Raw genomic sequence first — 20,048 nt, 5'->3', positions numbered from 1 at the left:
ATGTTGCTGTAAAAATTCTAATCAGAACTACGACCCATGCACATTTTTATACGCATATATTCCCAGATTTTGTCTCCTTGTTCGTCTTGTGCAGCGTTTTCTTGTTTGCTCTGCTGAGCTCTCCAAAAAAGCTTAAGACAAGAATGCAGGTTGTCCAGAACAATGTCATTAGTTATGCTGAGTGGACACACAAAGTAACAGATTAATATGGTCAGCAGCATAATTACAGCACAAGAACACTTAATCCTGCAGCTGTTCTCTGTTTAATGTTTAGTCCACAGAGACCGGGTTCATTTGAAGATGTTAGAGGAGACCACGATCTGAGGAAAACCTAATTACAGCACATCTGAAAGTAAAACCTCAATCAGTCAGTCAATGTTCATCGTAGAATGTGCACAAACAATGCACATTTTAAACATTAGGAAGTTAGTGTCATATTTTAAAATGTGTAATTTTGTGAAATCATAATTTACTTTCTCTATTTTGTAAATCGAATGGTGGCTTTCCGAAATGCACTTTATCAGAATGAATCCATCCAAATTTAAATAATGAAAGGCTGTACATGTTTTCGTGGGGTTGCTGGTTCGTCAGTTGCTTTAATTATCAAACCCTTGCAGAGTTCCACTGCAAGAGCAAAGTTACAGCAAGTTTAAATTGGTCGTAACATTCTTTCATAACGGCGTGTCTTAAAACAGGGAGTAAGTTAGCCAGCTCCATTAAAAGCCTTTAATGTGCTGATGACTCCCTTAATGATTCTGTCAGGCACTTTCTCCACTGAAGCTAAGCAGCTGAAAAATGACCCGTTGGAAAGGGAGTCATAAAGGCGTCCATGTTGTCACTTCCCTCAGGATGTGTATGGCGGGCAGCTCATTCAGAATCCGCTAACTCCCTCCTTGACCCCGAATATTTAATTTGAAGCCCGGCCTTAACGGGACACAGAGAGCACAACAAATGAATAAACTCAGCTTGACCAGTTGATGTGCTGTGGCGTCTCCTCCAGCTTGTAGATGGAAAGCAAACAGACAAGAGGCTGAGAAGTCTGCCGACGAGCTTGTTATTGCCCAAACGTCGAATCGTCTCCTCGTAGCATGTGCACAGTGGACGTTGTCATTATCAGCAGATTCTTCTCTTGCTTCTGCTGGAGCGCTCTGCAGCAGGACAGAGCAGATGAAAGCCATGAGCAATATGGTGGACGTCTGTCTGGTCCCGTAGATCTGCAGAGGAGAGAGAGAAGCACACGGACCACATGTCATACCATCAGTTCATGGGTACACTGTGTTTTTCAACCCTTTTGTTTGTTGAAATTGGATTTACTTTCCACCACACACTACAATGTTATATCAGTCAAATTTTAATTAAATGTTTTCCTTTCTGTGAACCTTACTTAACTAATGAAACCCAATATGAAGACCAGAAATGACCATGAAGCAATGTTCGTACTCTAAATAAGGAAAGACTTTATTCATACAGTTCTTAATGTATTTATAATACATGCAGGTGTATTTACATAATTTCTTTATCAGCTGTTAAAGAATGATATAAAGTTGACCTTTTGATGCTTACGATGTGTATGGGCTATGCACAAACACATATTTATTCATTTATTCAAATGCACATGTTATTTCTTATGTTTGGGGTCAATTACACCCCAAAGAGGTCTGTCTCACCGTGAGAAACAAAGTTGTATAAAACTACTATAACATAAATCCTATTTAAGTGTTTGTGGATTTCATAGTAGTAGTTGTACCGTCAACACCAACCACAGATAAAGAGCCTGTAAGAATATATTTTATTTGACCATGTTTTACAGCTGGAGTCTCTCAGACCCCAAACAGTCTGAAATATTGTAAAAGTTCATGTTTACAGGAAATGCTCATGAAGTCATAAGTGTCACACTGAGACTTGTGCTGTAATGGAGGTCTGGTAACAACCGCAGCCTGTCAGATTCACCAGGGAAACACGAATGTGCTCCTTGTCACTCTGTCAGATGCTTAATGGGAGTTTGTGAGCCCAGAAACATATCTGTAGTGAGGCACTGTCACTGTGCAACCAGCTTTGATGCTTTTTAAGTTCGCCGGGCCTTGTTTGTGTATCTTCATCGTCTTTATATATTCACTGCTGTCAGTTATTTTTTCTTAATGTTGGTGCTCTCCACAAGATGTCTCCCTCACTGATGCTCAGTGGTCTGCCTGTGTGATGTTAATGGAGTTTGTGAGGAGTGCTTGTGACAAGGAGACTGAAGGTCGCTTTGGAGACCGACACTCCGGCACGGGACGGTCTGTCTCTCACTTCTCTGCTGCTCTTTGTGGACCTGCGTGCTGGGAAATCCTCCTCACCGGCTTCTCGTTCTCCATCTTTTGAATGTGTGGAGTGAAGAGGCTCATAACACGAATGTCTTGTGTATTCCTCAGAAATTATAACAGTCCTTCTTTCTTAATCTTTATATTTGTGTTAAAATATGCTTTGATTGGGTGTTCTCACTCTCATGTTTAGGCTCAGGGCTGTGTGTATCTCAGAGATTTGCTTAATGTTGTGTGACATGAATATTATATGTGCAGATTTCATCAAAACAAAAAACTAAAAAAATGAACATGTAGATGTAGAGGATTTGCTTTGTTTGTCTGAAAACAACATCATTTTCCTGCTTTGTGTTTCTGGAGAATGGTACAACCCTTTCACTTGTCACAGAGCAAAATGTACTCCCTGGCAGTACAGTACTTTACGTTGCAGGAATGTCTTTGAGCAATAACTGTGACTGTACAAAGAGAGCGGGGAGGCAGCTGTATTTTGTGTCCCTCTCTGAGCTCATGTGATGTCCGAGCGAAGGTAAACGGCACCATCTGCGAGGTCGTAATTATGCTGCCATTTTACAGCGTGGCCAGGAGGCAGCATGCAGGCCCAGGTGTTCTCTGTGCTGGAGCTGTGCATCTCTATACTTTTAAACCCTCCCAAACGTACACAACGGGGCCCCGCACGCACAAATGCACACACGCGAACAAATAAGAGCAGTTCTGTTATTGTGCATGTTGGGGCTTGAATAGAACGGAGCCATCGTTGATGTTATTAGTAACACCTGTGCCTTTCTAACTATGACCAGTCAGGATGTCTGCTGTGAAGACGGCACAAGGCTGCGTCCAAAATCACTCATTATCTCTGCCAGGAGGATCATGCCATCCATTTTGTGTGTGTGTGTGTGTGTGTGTGTGTGTGTGTGTGTGTGTGTGTGTGTGTGTGTGTGTGTGTGTGTGTGTGTGTGTGTGCGTGCTTGCGTCTGTGAGTGAGTGTGCACCGCTGTGTCTGTCCAAGGCTAATCTCTCATTCTGCTGCAGCAAACTGTATAATATTTTGGGTGGCCAGTTATGGCTGCATGCTCAAGGACCTCTCGCGGTTGCAGTGACTCACGTTTTCTCGAAACTCCTTTTATTGCCTGTTTCATGCTGCAATTGACTGCCTACTGACTCCTCACTCACTAATCTTAATCGGCAAGTGCATCGCCGACCCCCCCCCAGGCACTACTCTGCGTGTTTATTGTTTAGGACCGCTGAAGGAACTACCAGTTCACACGTTGCTCACTACATTGCTGCTGCTGCTGCTACGCGGGCAGACAGCTTGGTGAGTTTAATTGTGTTTTTTCGGAAAGATTGTATGACGTGTGTTATACGACGGCTTTGAGGCGATTGCCTGAATACATTGACGCTTGTTTTATGACTTTGAATGAAGTGTGGATTACAACACCTTAGTGTCTAGACTGAAGGTTAACCAGTTGTGGGTTTGTATTCATTCAATCACACAATAGAGCAATGGTCATTGCAGACACATCTGGCTAGTTATGAATGTGACTGTTATTCTATCGGTCAAAAAAAAAGTAGTGTCCCACTTTCTGCTAATAATCCTACAATGCAATGTTCCACACTTTATAGTTGCAAAAATGACCAGGCAAATGACAATGACAGTGTCCAAAATCAAATTTGACTGACCACTCTAAATATTGAATTCTATTGGGATAGTGAGGGATTTTTTCCACACTGTAATTTTGGTCCATTCAGTACACGTGACATCTACTGCATGTCTGTCTGTGGAGCGAGATCCCTCCTCTGTTGCTTTTCCTGCATTTTCTTCCATTTTTCCCTGTTAAGGATTTTCTTTCTGTTGTGTACTGTGTACAGAGTGTAAAGCCTCGTTGAGGCAAATTTGTGATTTGGGATATTAGGCTAAATTAGAATTGGCTTGACTTTTGAGTGCGTGAATGAGGAAATTATTTTGGACACATCCTATAAGCAAAAATCCTACTGGAGCTGAAATCATTAGTCATTTGTGTCAAGAAGATAAGTAACATACTGTTTTGACAATGAATCATTAGTGGAAGTAATTTATCAAGCGGAAACATTTTCTGGTTTCAGCTTTTCAGTTGTGAGGGTTTGTTGTTTGTTTGTGTTTTATGTCATTGTGATTGGACTATTTGGGGATTTAGAATTGTTGGTTGGACAAAACATGCTATTTTGATAAACCTTTGTTGAATAATTAAGATAGACATTTCCCAGTTTTCTGGGATCTTAAAGACTCAAAGATTAAAGATAGTAATCGCTAGCTGCGCCCCAAATTATGAAAATGAATAAATCCTATTTATGTAATAATTAAGAGCTATGAATGCAAAAGTGTGTGACACACCAGACGCACTCTCACTCCCTTGTTAATATATCCAACAAAATGTCAAATTACATTTCACTCCAGTTGTATCAAAAAAAACAGTGTGGAGCAAAAAAACAATACAGAAAGCTTGTTTCTGAGAGTCTGTGACTCCATTTTAATGAATGATCTCTGCTTCATGTTGCTCGGATTGTTACCACAGGGCTCCAGTTAATATTATTAGCTTCAGTTTTCTAATTTAGTCAGAGAGAGGTTTAGCTTCTGCTATTAACTTCTTCCTCTCAGACGATTCTAGCTGCTTATGTTTCTGTGTTCCTTCATGGCGAAGGATGGTAGTCAAGAAGACAGGGCGGTATTGCGGGAGATGCTGCCTCAGTGGGTGATGTACACTGAGACTGCAGGCAGCAGCTAACGATCCCAAAGGTGATAGAGATATCCGATCGACAGGCTGATAATGAGACAGAGAGGGAGCGAGTGTGAGAGGAGGGTTCAGTGGGAACTCTTGTAAAACAGGATAAGGATGCAGCCGTCCTCGCTTGACTTTTCACTCCTGAAAAAATCAACATGGCAGCAGCTCGTGTATTTTTAGATGCCCTTTTTACGCAGTGCTTTGGTCGCGCACACTGCATATAATGAACGATAAGAGTTTAGGAGCAAAAGTGGCTTTGCAGTGTCACACCAATGTGTGATGATAGAAAAAAAAGGCTTAGAAACATAGAAACACGGCGATAAGTAATGATGATGGCTGCCTGGAGTAAAAGCTCAAGGGCCTCGTTTCACGGACCGTATTTTTTAATTTGTTTTCCTACTCATCGATTGCACTGCAATACACTGCAACAGAGCAAATCCAACTGCAGTGCTGTGTTTTACTGTGGCTGTGTGGGTGTAAGTCTTTTTTAAGAGTGAGAAGCAGAGAAAAGAGAGAGAGAGAGAGAGAGAGAGGAGGAGGAGGAGGAGATACCGTTTACTGCTACATCTCATGAGCATGTGTAAAAACAAACTGTACAGTACAAATGCCGCTTTTCCAATATGGAAAACTCACCTAAATCTCAGTAGTTTGGTTGTTTATTATACAGAAGTAGAAGCAAAACCGACCCATTTGCGTAAGACTGAGTAGTAGTAGTATTGTCTCTGTAAAACAGTAAGTGGCGTCATTGGTTTCAAGTCTAAGCAGATGCCTGAGACAATAGTCAGCCAGCTGAGAAAGTTTCCCTCCGGTTATGGTGCCAAAATTAAGTGAGGATAGTTGAATATTAACCCCCCAGCCCTGGCCGCCATGGCCCCTAGTACAGGCCGTGGCCTTTCAGACCCCCACCGACCTTTTGGCTGACCTTCTCACTATGCAGTACAACATGCTGTGACATATCTTTGGAGTCGTGTTCAGCTATGGGCGTGGGGTGACATGCTGTTAGTGCTTAACATGTTCCCCAGTTGAGGTGTTTGTGGAAACGAAACACAATCGGGTACCACCTGAAAGATTTAGCCAGTACATTCAGTTGAAAGTGTTTTCTGGCTCTATAGTAGAATTAACCTCAGCGTTATTGATTCTCACCGTGAGCTTGTCTTTGAAGTGCTGCACTGGCTTCATTAAATGGACTCCCCCCTCTGTCCTCCAGGACTACACCTTGACGATGTACTTCCAGCAAGCATGGCGGGACAAGCGCCTGTCCTACTCTGAGATTGCGTACAACCTGACTCTGGATAACCGAGTGGCGGATTCGCTGTGGGTCCCCGACACCTACTTCCTCAACGACAAGAAGTCCTTCGTTCACGGCGTCACCGTCAAGAACAGGATGATTCGTCTCCACCCTGACGGCACGGTGCTTTATGGACTCAGGTAAGCCTTTTACAACTGCCCTTCTTATCGTGTCATGACTATTAGTGGATTGATCACGATGCATAATGAAGTAATGTGATTGTATTATATGCAGTGTGTCTGACTGAGCCTTTTTAATGAACTCGAACATTGAAATAAAACGATTGTGGCTGTTCAATTTCCTGCTCAACTTGGTTCTTAACATTTATGGTTTTAGGTAGTAATAATATTCTACCCAAAGTTAAATGAATAAAATGCAGTGGCAAACTGAACATTTTATTTGAATGAATAATAAGCAATTTGTATCGACAGACAAAAAAACTGTAAGTTTTTCAGACTTTTTTTCTTACATTTGTGGCTGACATTTTCCTAAAATACTGGATAATTTGACCTCTTTATGACTTTTAACACCATTCAAACAATTGAAATTGGAATCAGTTACAGCACATAGACACCTGAGACTGTGACTGTGTGGTTTCCATGGTCACCAGTGGTTTAGATAATTTGGTTAAACTGTCTGATCATCATTTTTTGTTGGATTGTCACCATATTTCCAGATCTCAGCACTTCAGTGTTTTACTATCTGTTAGAAAGTATGGCCACAACTGTGAAAATAAGACCTAAATTGTAATAAAGTCGAATCGCTCTTTAACGACTGTGTATAGGACGAGCAATACGCGTCCATATTTTATCCTTCCACATCCCCCGATGATCATCAATATCAATAATTGATCGGTTGTGATCAATAATAAAGCAGGGTGTTCCAAACAGCCGAACTGAGTCTGATTGTGCAGGAGGGTTCAACCCATCTACAAGATGTCTCTTTGTGGTATTGGACTGTGATGCCTCTGAGGAGACTCACATCCATAATTGATAACTCATAATCAATAATGTAGTAGTTCAATACAAACACTGAATCTGGATTTGTACTGATGCTGCGTATTTGACTTCACAAGCTAGCACAGCCCGTCCATCACTGTGCTGCTGCCTCCTCTGATCTGTCGCCTCCTCTTCATATATGTGTGTGTGTGTGTGTGTGTGTGTGTAGGTGTGTGTGTGTAGGTGTATGTGTGTGTATGTGTGTGTGCATGTGTGTGTGCATGTGTGTGTGCGTGTGAATGATCTCAGATTAGTGTCCGTGTTTAAAAGATGAGATTATTGTTGCTAATTCAAGATGTTGCAGCATTCAGTCATTCTCTCTCTAGACAGATATGCACTTCTTGCGCAAAGACTGCTTAAAAAATGTAAGTATCTGCACTGCACCAGATTATTCATTGCTACATTTTGTTTCAACAGTCAAGAAATATAATTTACAACTCTCTGACGCAATTATATAAACCCAAACACATATTTTTGCTTCACAGTCTCAAAGCAATGGAGGCTAGAAAAAGGTTTGTTGTGAATTTGAGGGTGTGCGTGCAGCAGAGAGATGTGGTTGTTACCTCAGATACGTTGTCCTTGTCAGTGCCGGTGCCTCCCGGCTTCTCCGTTTTTTGGTTCGTGGGTTTGGTCCAGGTTTTATTTGATGCTAGCAAGTCCAGACACAAGCTTCTGTCAGAGTCAGCCCGGCCAGATGCCTCTGCGCTGTGAGCACGCTGACACATACCTGCAGAGACGGGCCGGCTGGTTACAACAGCAGGGCTTTAGTGAGTGTGGATGGCTAACTGAGAGCAGACTCAGAGTCCTCGACGGGAAAACAGGTTGTACGTGAAAACGCGTCCTGTCTGTGTCGTTATCTGTTCGGTTATTAATTCATATCATTCCATATCATGAGTGTAAAGGTGGAAGAAGTAATTAGATAATTTCGTTAAGTAAAAGTAGAAATGCCACAATGAAAAAATACTCTGTTACAACTAGAAGTCCTGCATTAACAGTAAAATGTCTGCAAAAAGTACACGTCATCATGTTCCAACCTTGTTTGTTTTTATAGATTCCATAATTGAATCGTTATTGCTGATACATACACCTGTATGCAACCTTTTATTGATGTGTTTGGTCAGTGTCGCTCTCAGTAATCCAGTTTACATACTGTATTAAATTGCATCACGTTCATGTGTTTGTTTGATTTGAAATGTTGTCATTTGTAAAGTAACGATAGTGAATACTGCTGTGAAATACATGTAGTGGATATTTCTCTCTGAAAGGTGGTGGAGTGAAAAGTAGCACAAAATAGAAGTACTCAAGTAGAGTAGAAGTACTTGAAAATTGTAAAGAAGTACATAGAGTACGAGAGTAAATGTGACTTTCCACCGCTGACGGTCAGTTTAAAATCCATTTGTCACCATCCATGTACTTCTAATTGAAGCATTAAGATATCTCTGTATTAAAGATCCACTTGTGCACTTTTATCCAGCACGGAAGGTCTAATGAAAAGATGGCATCCAGTTGCATCATGGGACATGTAGGAGCTGGTGTTTTTGAAACTTTACCCATACTAGAGTCAGGATGCGTCGACCTTTAGGATTTTTACCATTTCTTCTGTAAAAGAAGAGTGGCTATGCTTTGTAGCATATATAACCATGACCTAGACTTTCATACGTGCTGTAAAATTCAGGAAATACTGAATAAGGACTTCTATATTCTTGTCCAACTCTCCCCGATATCAACACCCTGTGCACCCCAAAACCCAGCCAATCAAACTATCTATTAAGAATGTACAAACACAAATTCATTATCAAGTCTCCAGCATTATTTCATTGTTAGTTTGCTTCCTTTCAAACCTCAAACTCTTGTAAATATGTCACGCTATAAGATGCGATGTTGTCTCACTAAATTATTGCATAATAAGGGGTGAAAGTAAACATATTATTGGCCTCAAAGGTGAACGTGGATTTATGCAAACTAACTGAAATTAGCTTACGCCGCACCTGGGGAGCAGACCAATAGATTAGAGTGTTATTTCGTTTGCAGGAGGCATTAGATGTTTTTGTGTGTGTAGGATCTGTGTCCGTGGGTGGGTGGCTGTCTGTGTGCGAGTGGGCGAGTGTTATTGTTGGGGTGCATGCTGAGGAGGAAGGGTGAGTGTGTTGTTTACTCCTTATTCCCTGGATATATGCATCCCAATCCTGCCAAATCCTGGTCTTCAATTACCAGGAGGAGCAGAAAATTACAACAGTGCTCCCAACTGTCACTTTAGAGCTCAGTTCGCTCTCGGGGAGAGGCAGTCTGATCTAATTACCCATCCCCTGAAAAGGCTCAGCCAATAACATAGATACCGCCCAGGCTGCGAGAAAAGAAACACACACACACACACACACACACACACACACACACACACAAAACAAGAAAAAAAACCACAAACCTCCACTTAGCCTTTCATTTTATGCAGGAAAGAAGGAAAGACATTCGGTGCACGACTCCTGATGCATGTCACTCGGAATTCACTGAGAGGGATTGAGGAAAGAGGGAGAGCCAGAGAGAAAGAAAGAGACATGAAGGTCAGACTTCATTCAAAATGGAGAAGTTATTAGGATTCTCCCTCCCTTTCCTGTCTTCCCCCCTCCCTCCCTCCCACTCTCTCGCTCTCTCTCTCTCTCTCTCTCTCTGAATATTGTAACTCCTTTTGTGAGAGGACATATCCTTGTGCTATGGAGACTGGCGTCCTCTTTTGTCTGGGCGAGGAGTGTTCCACTCTGCAGCTCAATAGATGACATCGCATGGCCAGGAGGAGGAAGCTGCTGAGTGGTGGAAGAGAGGGATTTAAATAAGCCTTTTTTTTTCTGTCAATACCATCAATATGGGCTTATCCATCTCTCTCTCAAACTATTGATCAGACAGGATGGTGTATATGTTGTATGTGCTCAGATGTGCCTGTACTTTAGAAATTAAGAAACCTCTCCTTTGAATTGGCATGCTTTGGCACACGCTGGACTCTTTTTGTTGCCACTGCAGACATTTTATTTTCAAATTTGGCAACAGTGCCTGTGCAGAGAGAAACAATCCTGCATGCCATGTTTCCTCAGCTCGACACAGGCTTTCTATCCAAAATGGAGGAAGCTTCTCCATCTTAATTCAACTTCTAACTTCATTACAATGTCCATGTAATAATATGTCAGTTTAATTAAAGGTACGCAGGTTTGTAACCTGCTTGCGAAAATCTCTCTGCATTCGGCCTCTGCTGTGATGCTCCCTCGAAATGAGATTCTGTCTGGGAATTTGTGGTGGTTGTGTTATGTCCGTAAACAAGGTCATTTGGAATAAAGGTGCACAGGCTGCCTTAGGGGGGGTCCACACACACACACACACACACACACACACACACACACACACACACACACACACACACACACACACACACACACACACTGGCTGAACTGTGATGGAACATGGACAGACGGGAAAAAAACAGCCTTTTTTTAGAGCTCCATGTCCTATTAGCTCTGACGCAGAGCAAATGTAGCGTGTTTGAATCTGCGTGATCTGTTAGAGCGTGGCCTCTCCTCCGGCAGGTTGGGATGAGAGAGAGGGACCGGCCCTGATGTTGATGAAGAGCAAACAAGCCAGTGCTTCACGAGCGCTGCTGCTGCTGCTGCTGCTGCTGCTGCTGCTGCTGCTGCTACAGAGGTCCACGGCAGACTCTCGATGCAGCGGAGATGACGAGGAGGAGGAGGAGGAGGAGAGGCGAAGACAGGGAGGGAATCCTGCAGAGAAATCCTCATTCGTCTTTCCTCCTCCTTTGTTATTAGCTGCTTATTAATTGTTATTGTGGATATTGGACATGCTAGCTTGGCCAGGGGATGCAGAAGCAGCTCTTGATCAGTGATGCAGAGTCTCAGACAAAAAAGCTTCGAGACTTCTGCTGATGATGTAGGTGGGCTATAAATAGGCTGTTATTTTTACCCCTGCCATTTTGGCCTCATTTCCTCTTTTCCCCTGTGCTTCCTCTGCCACCGTGATGATTTAGTGGTGGTGATGGTGAGTGATGCCTGGCTGGCTGGTGAGCACACCATCCCAGTAAGTTGTGGCCATAAAAGGGGTAAAACTAGGACAGATATAAGACTCCTGTGTTAATCCCCCAGTGCACCATGGCCCTGCTAACTGGCTCTTACATAAGAGCCCAGAGAGCAAGAAAAAGGAGGCAGAGAGAGCGAGACAGAGAGCCTGAGTGTGTGAGAGAGAAAGACTGTGCGTCTCTGCATCTCAAAAAATGAAATCCTACACTTGCCAGGCTGGGCCCAGGGGAGCTCCAAGTCTTATGTAGACAGATTTCAAATAAACTTCTGCTCTTAATTATTAAAGACAAAGCACTCTTAAAGATAAGTTTGTAGTTATGATGAAGTTAAGAGAGGAAAGATATTGTGATTTAGTTTTTACTGCTACAGCTTCACTTCGCTCCATGGCACAACAGTTTATTCTAGTTTATGCTTATGCTAAACAGGGAAGAGTTTTGAAACGTTTCTAAAATGTGTACAGTTTTTTAGACCGACTCAAAAGTGGGCACCTCCCCTAATATTTAGTTTCTTTTCTGTTTATACATTAAACAAACCCTCCATCTCACCAAGTATTGGGAGACATGATGATATATACCTTCAGACAATATAAATTTGTGTAGCGTCAGAGATTTTTACATACTTTTTATATCACAACAGGCATCCCTTGAATATCTTTGTGTGTATTGTGCTCAATGCTAAAACTCAATTAGCAGCATTGAGTTATGGCAATATTGGATGTTAAATATGAGTTTTGCAACAATATGATAAACTATTTTATTTACTGGATAAAGCAGATATCTTCCTGTTCTATTGATGAAAAAGTTTCCCCATTTATCAGGACTTATCATATCTATTAGAATTATTGCGAAAAATAGCGTCGGCCCTCATCATATTAATAGTTTAATCAAATCAATGTCTTTCATTTTTATTTCTGTTAGTGACTATCTGATGAAAATTCTTATCCCATCTGTCTTTGGGTGCACGTTTGTGGTTATATGTTTATGTCGTGACACTCCGAACCATCAAAGCATAAAGTCAAGCTTTCCCTTTTCCTGAGCTGTCATTATCACATTCAACTGTGATCGGCTCGGCTGTTTCAGAGCTATGAGACCAGTGAGCTTAAGAGTAGTGAGGAGTCAGCAGTCATTAGACATGTTTCCATTCAATTGTAAAGCACGTTTTAAGAAAACTTTTGAAATGATGCAAAAACAGAAATGTGAATTTGTTTCCATCATATGATTTGGAGCGAATAAACTCTGCTACAGTGTAGTTTGGTCAGAAGTTGGCACTGTCGGCTACCCGAGGCTATAATCCGCAGAAGAAGAATTTGTGAACCGGAAACAAAACTTGTGGGCTCGGCTATTTAACTCATGTATGAGAGAAAAATGGTCTTCAGGAATTTGTTTCAATTGGACAAGTTTGAATTGTTCCTTCGTGTCAGCTTAAATTGGCCATGTTGCATGTTGTCCAGGGACAAAGACAAGCATTCACATGTTATTGGAATATCCAGGAAGACGTCCTGGCGAAAAACAGCTGAGCAGTCATTTAAATTAATGTCCGCTATGTCAGAATTTAGCTGCGAAGGTGTTCCTATATTCCCTTTAACGCGTCAACTCTAAGTTTGCAATTGAGGAATTTTTATAAAATGTTGCCATTCCCATACAGCTTTGCTTATGCAATTTTTCAAAATGTGCATAAAAATATGTTAATGGCAACATGGCTGATGTTTTATTTTAACATATAACAGGCATCCCTTTAATATATTTGTGTGTATTAGGACGTTGTGTTCAATGATTGAACTCAATTAGCAGCACTGAGTTGTGGCAAATTTGGATGTTATATATGAGTTTTGCAACAATATGATAAAGTATTTTATTTACTGGATAAAGCAAAAACATATCTTCCTGGTTGTTTTATTGATGAAAAAAAGTCTCATTTTATTTTTCCCCCCAGGAAATGTATATAAATTTATCAATTTTCTCTAAAATAAATGGAGAATCTTTAAAAAAATAATATATATATATATATGTATATAAACATATTCAGTTGATGTGTCCAGTAGTATGTGAGATTAGCTGGGGACAGACATAGAGATGCACACAAGCGCACGCACACGCTTACGACTGAATGTATAACCTCCTGGCTATACTACTAGTCTAGTCTAGGATGCTAGATTTAGTGCCTAGAGTTTAATTGTGTGTCCAGTCTCTCTCAGACAGCCTCGGGGGTTTGGCGCGGCCGGGTGCCAGCCCGTCGCAGCTCTGGCCAACTTGTCGTGTGTGAAACAGGAAGTACGTCGCTGTGAGTGAACCTGTCGGATGCGGCCGGCTGGCACTCAGCGAGTCTTTATTACAGGATTGTGTGCCCAGAGGTTGAACCCTCTGCTTGTTTTATATACTTAAAAGTAAAATCAGTGTTGTGTCCCAGTTACATACTACATTCAGTACTACTTGTATATAGTATGTTCTCATTTCACTATAAAGAAGTACATGTATTTTTTGTACCATTTTGTACTAACAGGGAATGATGTGCACTAATGGAAGACAATACATTTCCACAATGAAAGTCAAAAGATCTGATTAGATCGTCCATTTTCTCTTTGCATTGCATTCTGGGACGATAGTGTACAACAGCAGTGCTTTTTTGGTTCACTTATTTTTGTCACTTTTCCAGTATGAATACACTGCATACTCAAAACCTGCTTATAATTAGTTTTTAGTGTTAAAAAGCTATAAAAATGCTGCAAACTCTCAAGCTAACGCTGATGTCAGGTCACAGTCCAGGATCCCTGGATGTCTGTAGACATCTGAAGGAGGAAAAATGTTTCACTCTGTAAATCAATTGAGCATATATGTACTGGGTGGTCCAATGAGAGCAGTTTACTCTTTTTTTGCACCGACACCCTTTGTACACAAAATGTAACATCTAGACAAACATAAAACGTACAAAACTGCAAATGAAATATTAGGAGAAAATGGTCAAAGGGCATCAAACCAACAATAAACCTGTATTTTTGTTGTTTTGTTGGCCAGCACCAGGGTGAGAGGAGTTACAACATACCAGGGTATAAAAGCGTTGTGTGCAGGGATCAGCAGGAGGTTTCTTATAGAATAGCTAGCCGATCATTTTATTTAGTATATTTTTATTTCAACAAACTTCTGTTAGGATGACTTTCTCAGACTTGGCAAACAGCATTTGATTGTGAGTTGATCTTGATTCACCCATTTGATTAAATCTTCCATTTGAACCGGTTGTTTTTGGAGGAACGGTTCCGTATCGGGTGCTCCTCAGTTATAAGGATTTTTGCTTTGAAGGTCAAATGAAATTAACTGGGCTGCCTCAGCCGGCTCTTTGACGAATCCCATATGTTCTATCCCACTCTGTGTGTAGGATCACAACAACCGCAGCCTGTATGATGGACCTGCGGCGCTACCCTCTCGATGAGCAAAACTGCACCCTGGAGATCGAAAGCTGTAAGTACTGTTGTCCCTGACAACCAGCTCTCACACCCACACGTAGACGTAGAATTAAACAGATCCCACGTACACATGCAGCGCTGAAATCTGGTCTGTCGGGCTTGGTGGCAGCAAGGTAGAAGGAAGGCTGATAAGACCGCATGTAAAATGCTGAGAAAGGCTGATGAGATATCAAGAGATACGCATCAAGAAGAGGAACATCACTAATGGCTCACTGACTGATAACATCCAGCCTAATTAATTCAACTCCAACTGCAGTGGCTTCCTAAGGCGTGGAGGAGCCTGATTAGGTCCAGTGTTTCAGGGGTAATGGATGTTATGTGTAGCTTCCTCCCGAAACTGCCTCCATGTTTGTACAGTACAAAGAGCTCATTTCACATGGAGTTTGTAATTGTACGTGATCAGGCGTTCTCGAGTCGAGGGAGGGAGGGAGTGTAGAGGAACATGAGAGGGAAAGACAAGGTCCTCTGCGTGTTTTATCTGGGACCTTGGAGAAAAGGATTATGGGGCTGGGATGTGGTGTAGGGCTCAGTCTTTCCGGGTTTGATCACGCTATTGCCAGCAGCGCTAAGCAGCACAAAAACAGCTCGGGTCAGAACCGCCTCTCGCTGCTCCTCTCCCATTATGCTCGCCATCTCTCTCTTCATCACTCTCTCTTTCCGTTTCTCATCTCCTTTTATGCACAGTCTCATCCTCGCCTTTTTTTTTTCTCCCAGCCTTTTTATCTCTTTCTCCATCACTCATGCTCTCTTTTTTTCCTCCTCCTCCTCTCTCAGGCAGCCCAACACAAAATGGACACACACACACACACACACACACACACACACACACACGCACACACACACACACACACACATACGCACACACACACACATACGCACAGCTCCAGTTTGATCACCAGGCAGTATCTGCTCTCATATGGATTAACTGGCAATGGTTTTAACGTTGGAATCGCTTCATGCCAGAGCATGCTATTTTATTCAGACTAATGAGCCCAGAGAACTCTCACTTCCCTTGATAAACTTGATGCATTTTTAACAGACACAAGTCTTAAATTCCCAGATCCTCAGCAGCTCGCTGCTGTGGCTCAGACCACTGGTCTCACATGCTGGACTGCACTGAGCAATAATTGATTTCTAACTCTCCAACACTAAAGAGCTATTGTAGCGCATATACATACAAATGCAAATACACACCCACGTATGTGCATATCGTAGAGCTCATACTGCGTTGTCTCTCTCACATGACAGCCCAGGATGAATACATCTTTCTGAACGGAGACAATGGTCCAGAACTAATGGAGCTACAAACTAACTGACCAGTTATGTACGAGCCATAAAATGCTCCCTTACGACATTTCTCGTGCCAAAACCTCCCTTTCCCAAACTCCTCGACACCCTCCCGATGGCAGCCAGTCACGGCTGATCAGAACTGAACTGAGCTGCACATCAAAACCGCAGTATGGTGGACTCGGCCCTAATTGGGGGGATGTGGGGTGGCACAAGGCTGGGATGATGATAATGCAGGTGTGGAGGGAGAGCGTAGTGGATCTGCTGATGTACATTTTCAACATCTACCACATTATGCCTCACAGCCGCACCACAGTGTGTTCAGTGTGTTCTGTGTTTCTTTTCACCGTAGCAACAATTAACGAATGAGGCTGGCAATAATATATATTTTTCTTATTTTCAACAAATCCCATGAAAAGATCAAAACCAACAACAAATTGATCCTACGAACAAGTATTGTTTGTGTAGCCAAGGTCTAGATTATTCCTCTGTGTAGATAGACCTCCATGGTTGAGCCACACAAGTGACTTGTGTTCCTTCATCACCATGAACACACACACACACACGTTTATTTTGAGTCAATCACACATACATACGTCCTGCTAGAGCCCCAAATGTGGTTTAATCTGCAGCTGAAAATAGTTCCCAACCAGTACAGAATTTAATTTGTATATATATCTGTGACCTGTTGTTCCTGATTTACATATTCAATAGGAAGCTGAGTGCCACAGTCGGGATAAGTAAGTCAGAATTTGTAAAGAGAAGGAAAAAAAACATTGTTGGTTTTGTTTTTTTTCATGGGATTTGTTGGAAATATAATAATGGTAACCTTAACAGCAGACACTTTGATATGTCAGAGAAGCAAATACACTGGTGTAAATAGTATGTTTAATAATGGCTGGTGTTCATTTTTTAAAGATCAAAGCCTTGCAGTTAAATTATTCGTCACATCTGAATAGGTCACTCCCTCTATTTTGAGTGTGCGGCAGACAAAGTAGAATAGAGATGGCTGCTCCCTGTTTGCCTGCGTCACTGTTCATGTCAGAGACGGTCTGCAACACTCGATTCCCCCAAATGCAACTGCAACGGTTTGTATCCATGTGCAACAAACACATCAAGCTCCAAATGTCTTCTGTGTTATGTAGATTTAAAATAACACGCCAGTTGCCAATGCGAGACATTTTGCTCCCAACATTACTCTTCAGTCTTCTATATGCTTTTTGATGTTGACGTTGATTATTTTTCTCTTCTATAAACAGTAGATATGTTTCGAAGCTTTTTGCCTTTAAGTGACTCACAATACGTCAATTAAAAAAAATGTATAATGGGGTCATTCTCTAGTCTAAAGCATGCAAACATTTATTAAATGATTGACCTACCTTGCAGTTACAGTCATTGATTCAAGTTGTGTGTTATGAAAACACACCTGCTGGAGATGGTAATCCATCACAGTGAATATGTAGCAACATTTATTTGTCACTTGTTTTTATTGATGATGCCCTTGTGGAGGACGGAGGCCTTTTTGAAAACTCTTCCGTGTTGGTGTGATTAAGGAAGCTACAACATACAATCTTTGAGAGTTTGTTGCACATTTTTGTATTAATTAGCTGTGTTGTTGGAAGATCAAAGATAGGAAACACAAATAAGACAAAACATTTGCATTAAATGATTTTTGTTTGGTGGCTGATGATCAAGCAAGGGAATTTTCTGGAGCTTCCAACGAGCACTTGAACACACCACTACGAAAGCGTTTTGTGTTAACGTACATATATAGTTTATCCCTGACAAAAAAAAACATAAATGCGATGCTAAATGTTTTCTTTGATCAGTTAAAAATCTGAAGCAAGTGTCAAGTCCTATCGGTATTCATAGTGTACTGATACAAATGTAAACCGATCCATCGTAGAATGTGTGTACGCTTTACAACAGTTTACTTGTAGCACTTTAAAAGAAAGCAAAGTCAACTCGTGACACCTCTTTAAAGTTGACATATTTCTTCTTCAGTAACTATTCCAAAATATTTAGAGGCTGAAATGATTGAACTGTCCTATTTAACAATTTTTTAAAAAATCCCCAAAAATAAACGATAGTTTAACGTAGCCCAAATGTTAATCATCTTGTGACCCCTCAAATGTACTTTTGAGGGGTCTAGAAAATGTTGGTAAACTAAAAGACACAAAAAACATTTGACATCTCCACACTACATTAGGATGCATTATAGACCATTATTGGGCGATGTTAATGTTTCTCTTTGGTTTCTCCTCTGCAGATGGCTACACCACAGATGATATTGAGTTTTACTGGCGAGGTGGAGACGGCGCCGTGTCCGGGGTCGACAGAATAGAGCTGCCACAGTTCGATATTGTTGACTATAAACTCACCTCTAAGAATGTGGTCTTCTCTACAGGTACACAACAGTCAACTTTGTCTTTGGTTCTTGACCAGCAGCAGGTTTTCTGTGCACTGATTATTAGGAAAAAGGACATTTACGGTAAATAAAAAAATGTTCCATAGTTATATTTTGAATATTAAAATCCACATGCACACAAAATATGGATATAGCAGGCTCCCTGGTGTCAAAGAAAATATAGTTTTTAGTGAGCGCCATTGAGGAAAATCTATTTCCATCCCACTTCCTCTCTCCCTGTGCCTCCTTCAGGTTCCTACCCCCGCCTGTCCCTCAGCTTCAAACTGAAGAGGAACATTGGTTACTTCATCCTGCAGACATACATGCCTTCCATCCTGATTACCATCCTCTCCTGGGTCTCCTTCTGGATCAACTACGACGCCTCGGCTGCCAGAGTGGCCCTGGGTAGGATCGCCTTGCCACCGCTGGACAGTGACCCTGGGAAATAACCCAAAGCTAAATGATAACAGAGCATAAATACAGCCATTTAACACACATTGAGCCTCTTACATTTAGACTTGTTTTAGAGCTATACGTTATTGTGTCTGCCTGATCTCTGTTTTGACTCTTTTTTTTCCCAGCATTTACTTTTTTCCTCATTAGCTCTAAGCATGTGAGTGATAGTAGTGTGTGATAGGCTGCCTGGCTAAATGTCTGTTGTTCAGAGATGACTATATGCATGACTCATACAGAGTGAGATGCGCTGCAGCTCGACCTTGAAACGTGCTGTCTTTCTCTCTGCCTGTCTGTCTATCGGAGCCTCTCATTGGCCGAAGATCCCAGCTAATCAGAGCCAGATCGCAGCTAAATTTCAGCCAAACGAAAAGTGGCAACGTTTGCATAAATGCATCTTACACATTTTACTGTTTTTACACAAATGTCAGCGTAGCACTGATACTGAAATGAAAGCTCCCTTTAGTGTTAAACGTGGGCACGACAGGTCGGAGAGGCAGAGGAAATGGCTTTGAGCTTCATGTGTGTCGTTATTGTCGTACACCATTTGTTTTCTGGAGGGGGACACATGCGGGTTGGAGCCCCAGACGGTGCATTCAGAGGGTAACGTGATTTAAAGATCTGTCTCCGCTCAGCGTCCTGAGAACGTGCAGCGAGTGAGCACAGCCAATGAGAGATGAGGCTCCGTGCTACAGCGACACTGCTGGGTTATTTATAATACGTGTGAACCTGACCAAATGCAGATTGTGCATGCAGATGACTAATGTATCAAACACAGTGCGTGTATGTCACAAAAAAAAACAGGTGAATTGTGCTGTGACTAATAGCAGATGTTTACAACGTGCTTTTATATAGCCTGCAGTTTGTTCCATGTCCATTTGAATACATGATTGGATTCAAACCTTGTTAAACACACACAATTTCAGTCTCAGGAGGTTTCGAGGGATCTTTTTATCCATATGGGTTCACATTATTTCAGGCCTGTCTGTTTGCTGTACATGAATGCAATATAATGTACATGATAAACAT

The 20,048-nt window shown here is 41.7% G+C and overlaps 1 protein-coding gene across 3 annotated transcripts in view; it reads left to right on the top strand.

Annotated features, from left to right (window-relative positions):
• gabrb2a (gamma-aminobutyric acid type A receptor subunit beta2a) overlaps window positions 1-20,048 on the top strand; it is a 28,914-nt gene that overhangs the window by 5,798 nt on the left and 3,068 nt on the right. For all 3 annotated transcript variants that reach the window (XM_076103503.1, XM_076103501.1, XM_076103500.1), the window contains exons 4-7: window positions 6,264-6,484; window positions 14,785-14,867; window positions 18,429-18,566; window positions 18,819-18,971. In XM_076103503.1, the coding sequence (XP_075959618.1) occupies window positions 6,264-6,484; window positions 14,785-14,867; window positions 18,429-18,566; window positions 18,819-18,971 (595 nt within the window). The remainder of the gene's footprint in view (window positions 1-6,263; window positions 6,485-14,784; window positions 14,868-18,428; window positions 18,567-18,818; window positions 18,972-20,048) is intronic.

Source organism: Anarhichas minor, unplaced genomic scaffold (genome assembly GCF_050575085.1).
Source record: "Anarhichas minor isolate MPS153535 unplaced genomic scaffold, ASM5057508v1 ptg000028l, whole genome shotgun sequence".
In the NCBI taxonomy this organism is placed as follows: Eukaryota; Metazoa; Chordata; class Actinopteri; order Perciformes; family Anarhichadidae; genus Anarhichas; species Anarhichas minor.
The sequence above is the reverse complement of the archived record's forward strand: the minus strand, read 5'-3'. Positions and strand labels throughout refer to the sequence as shown.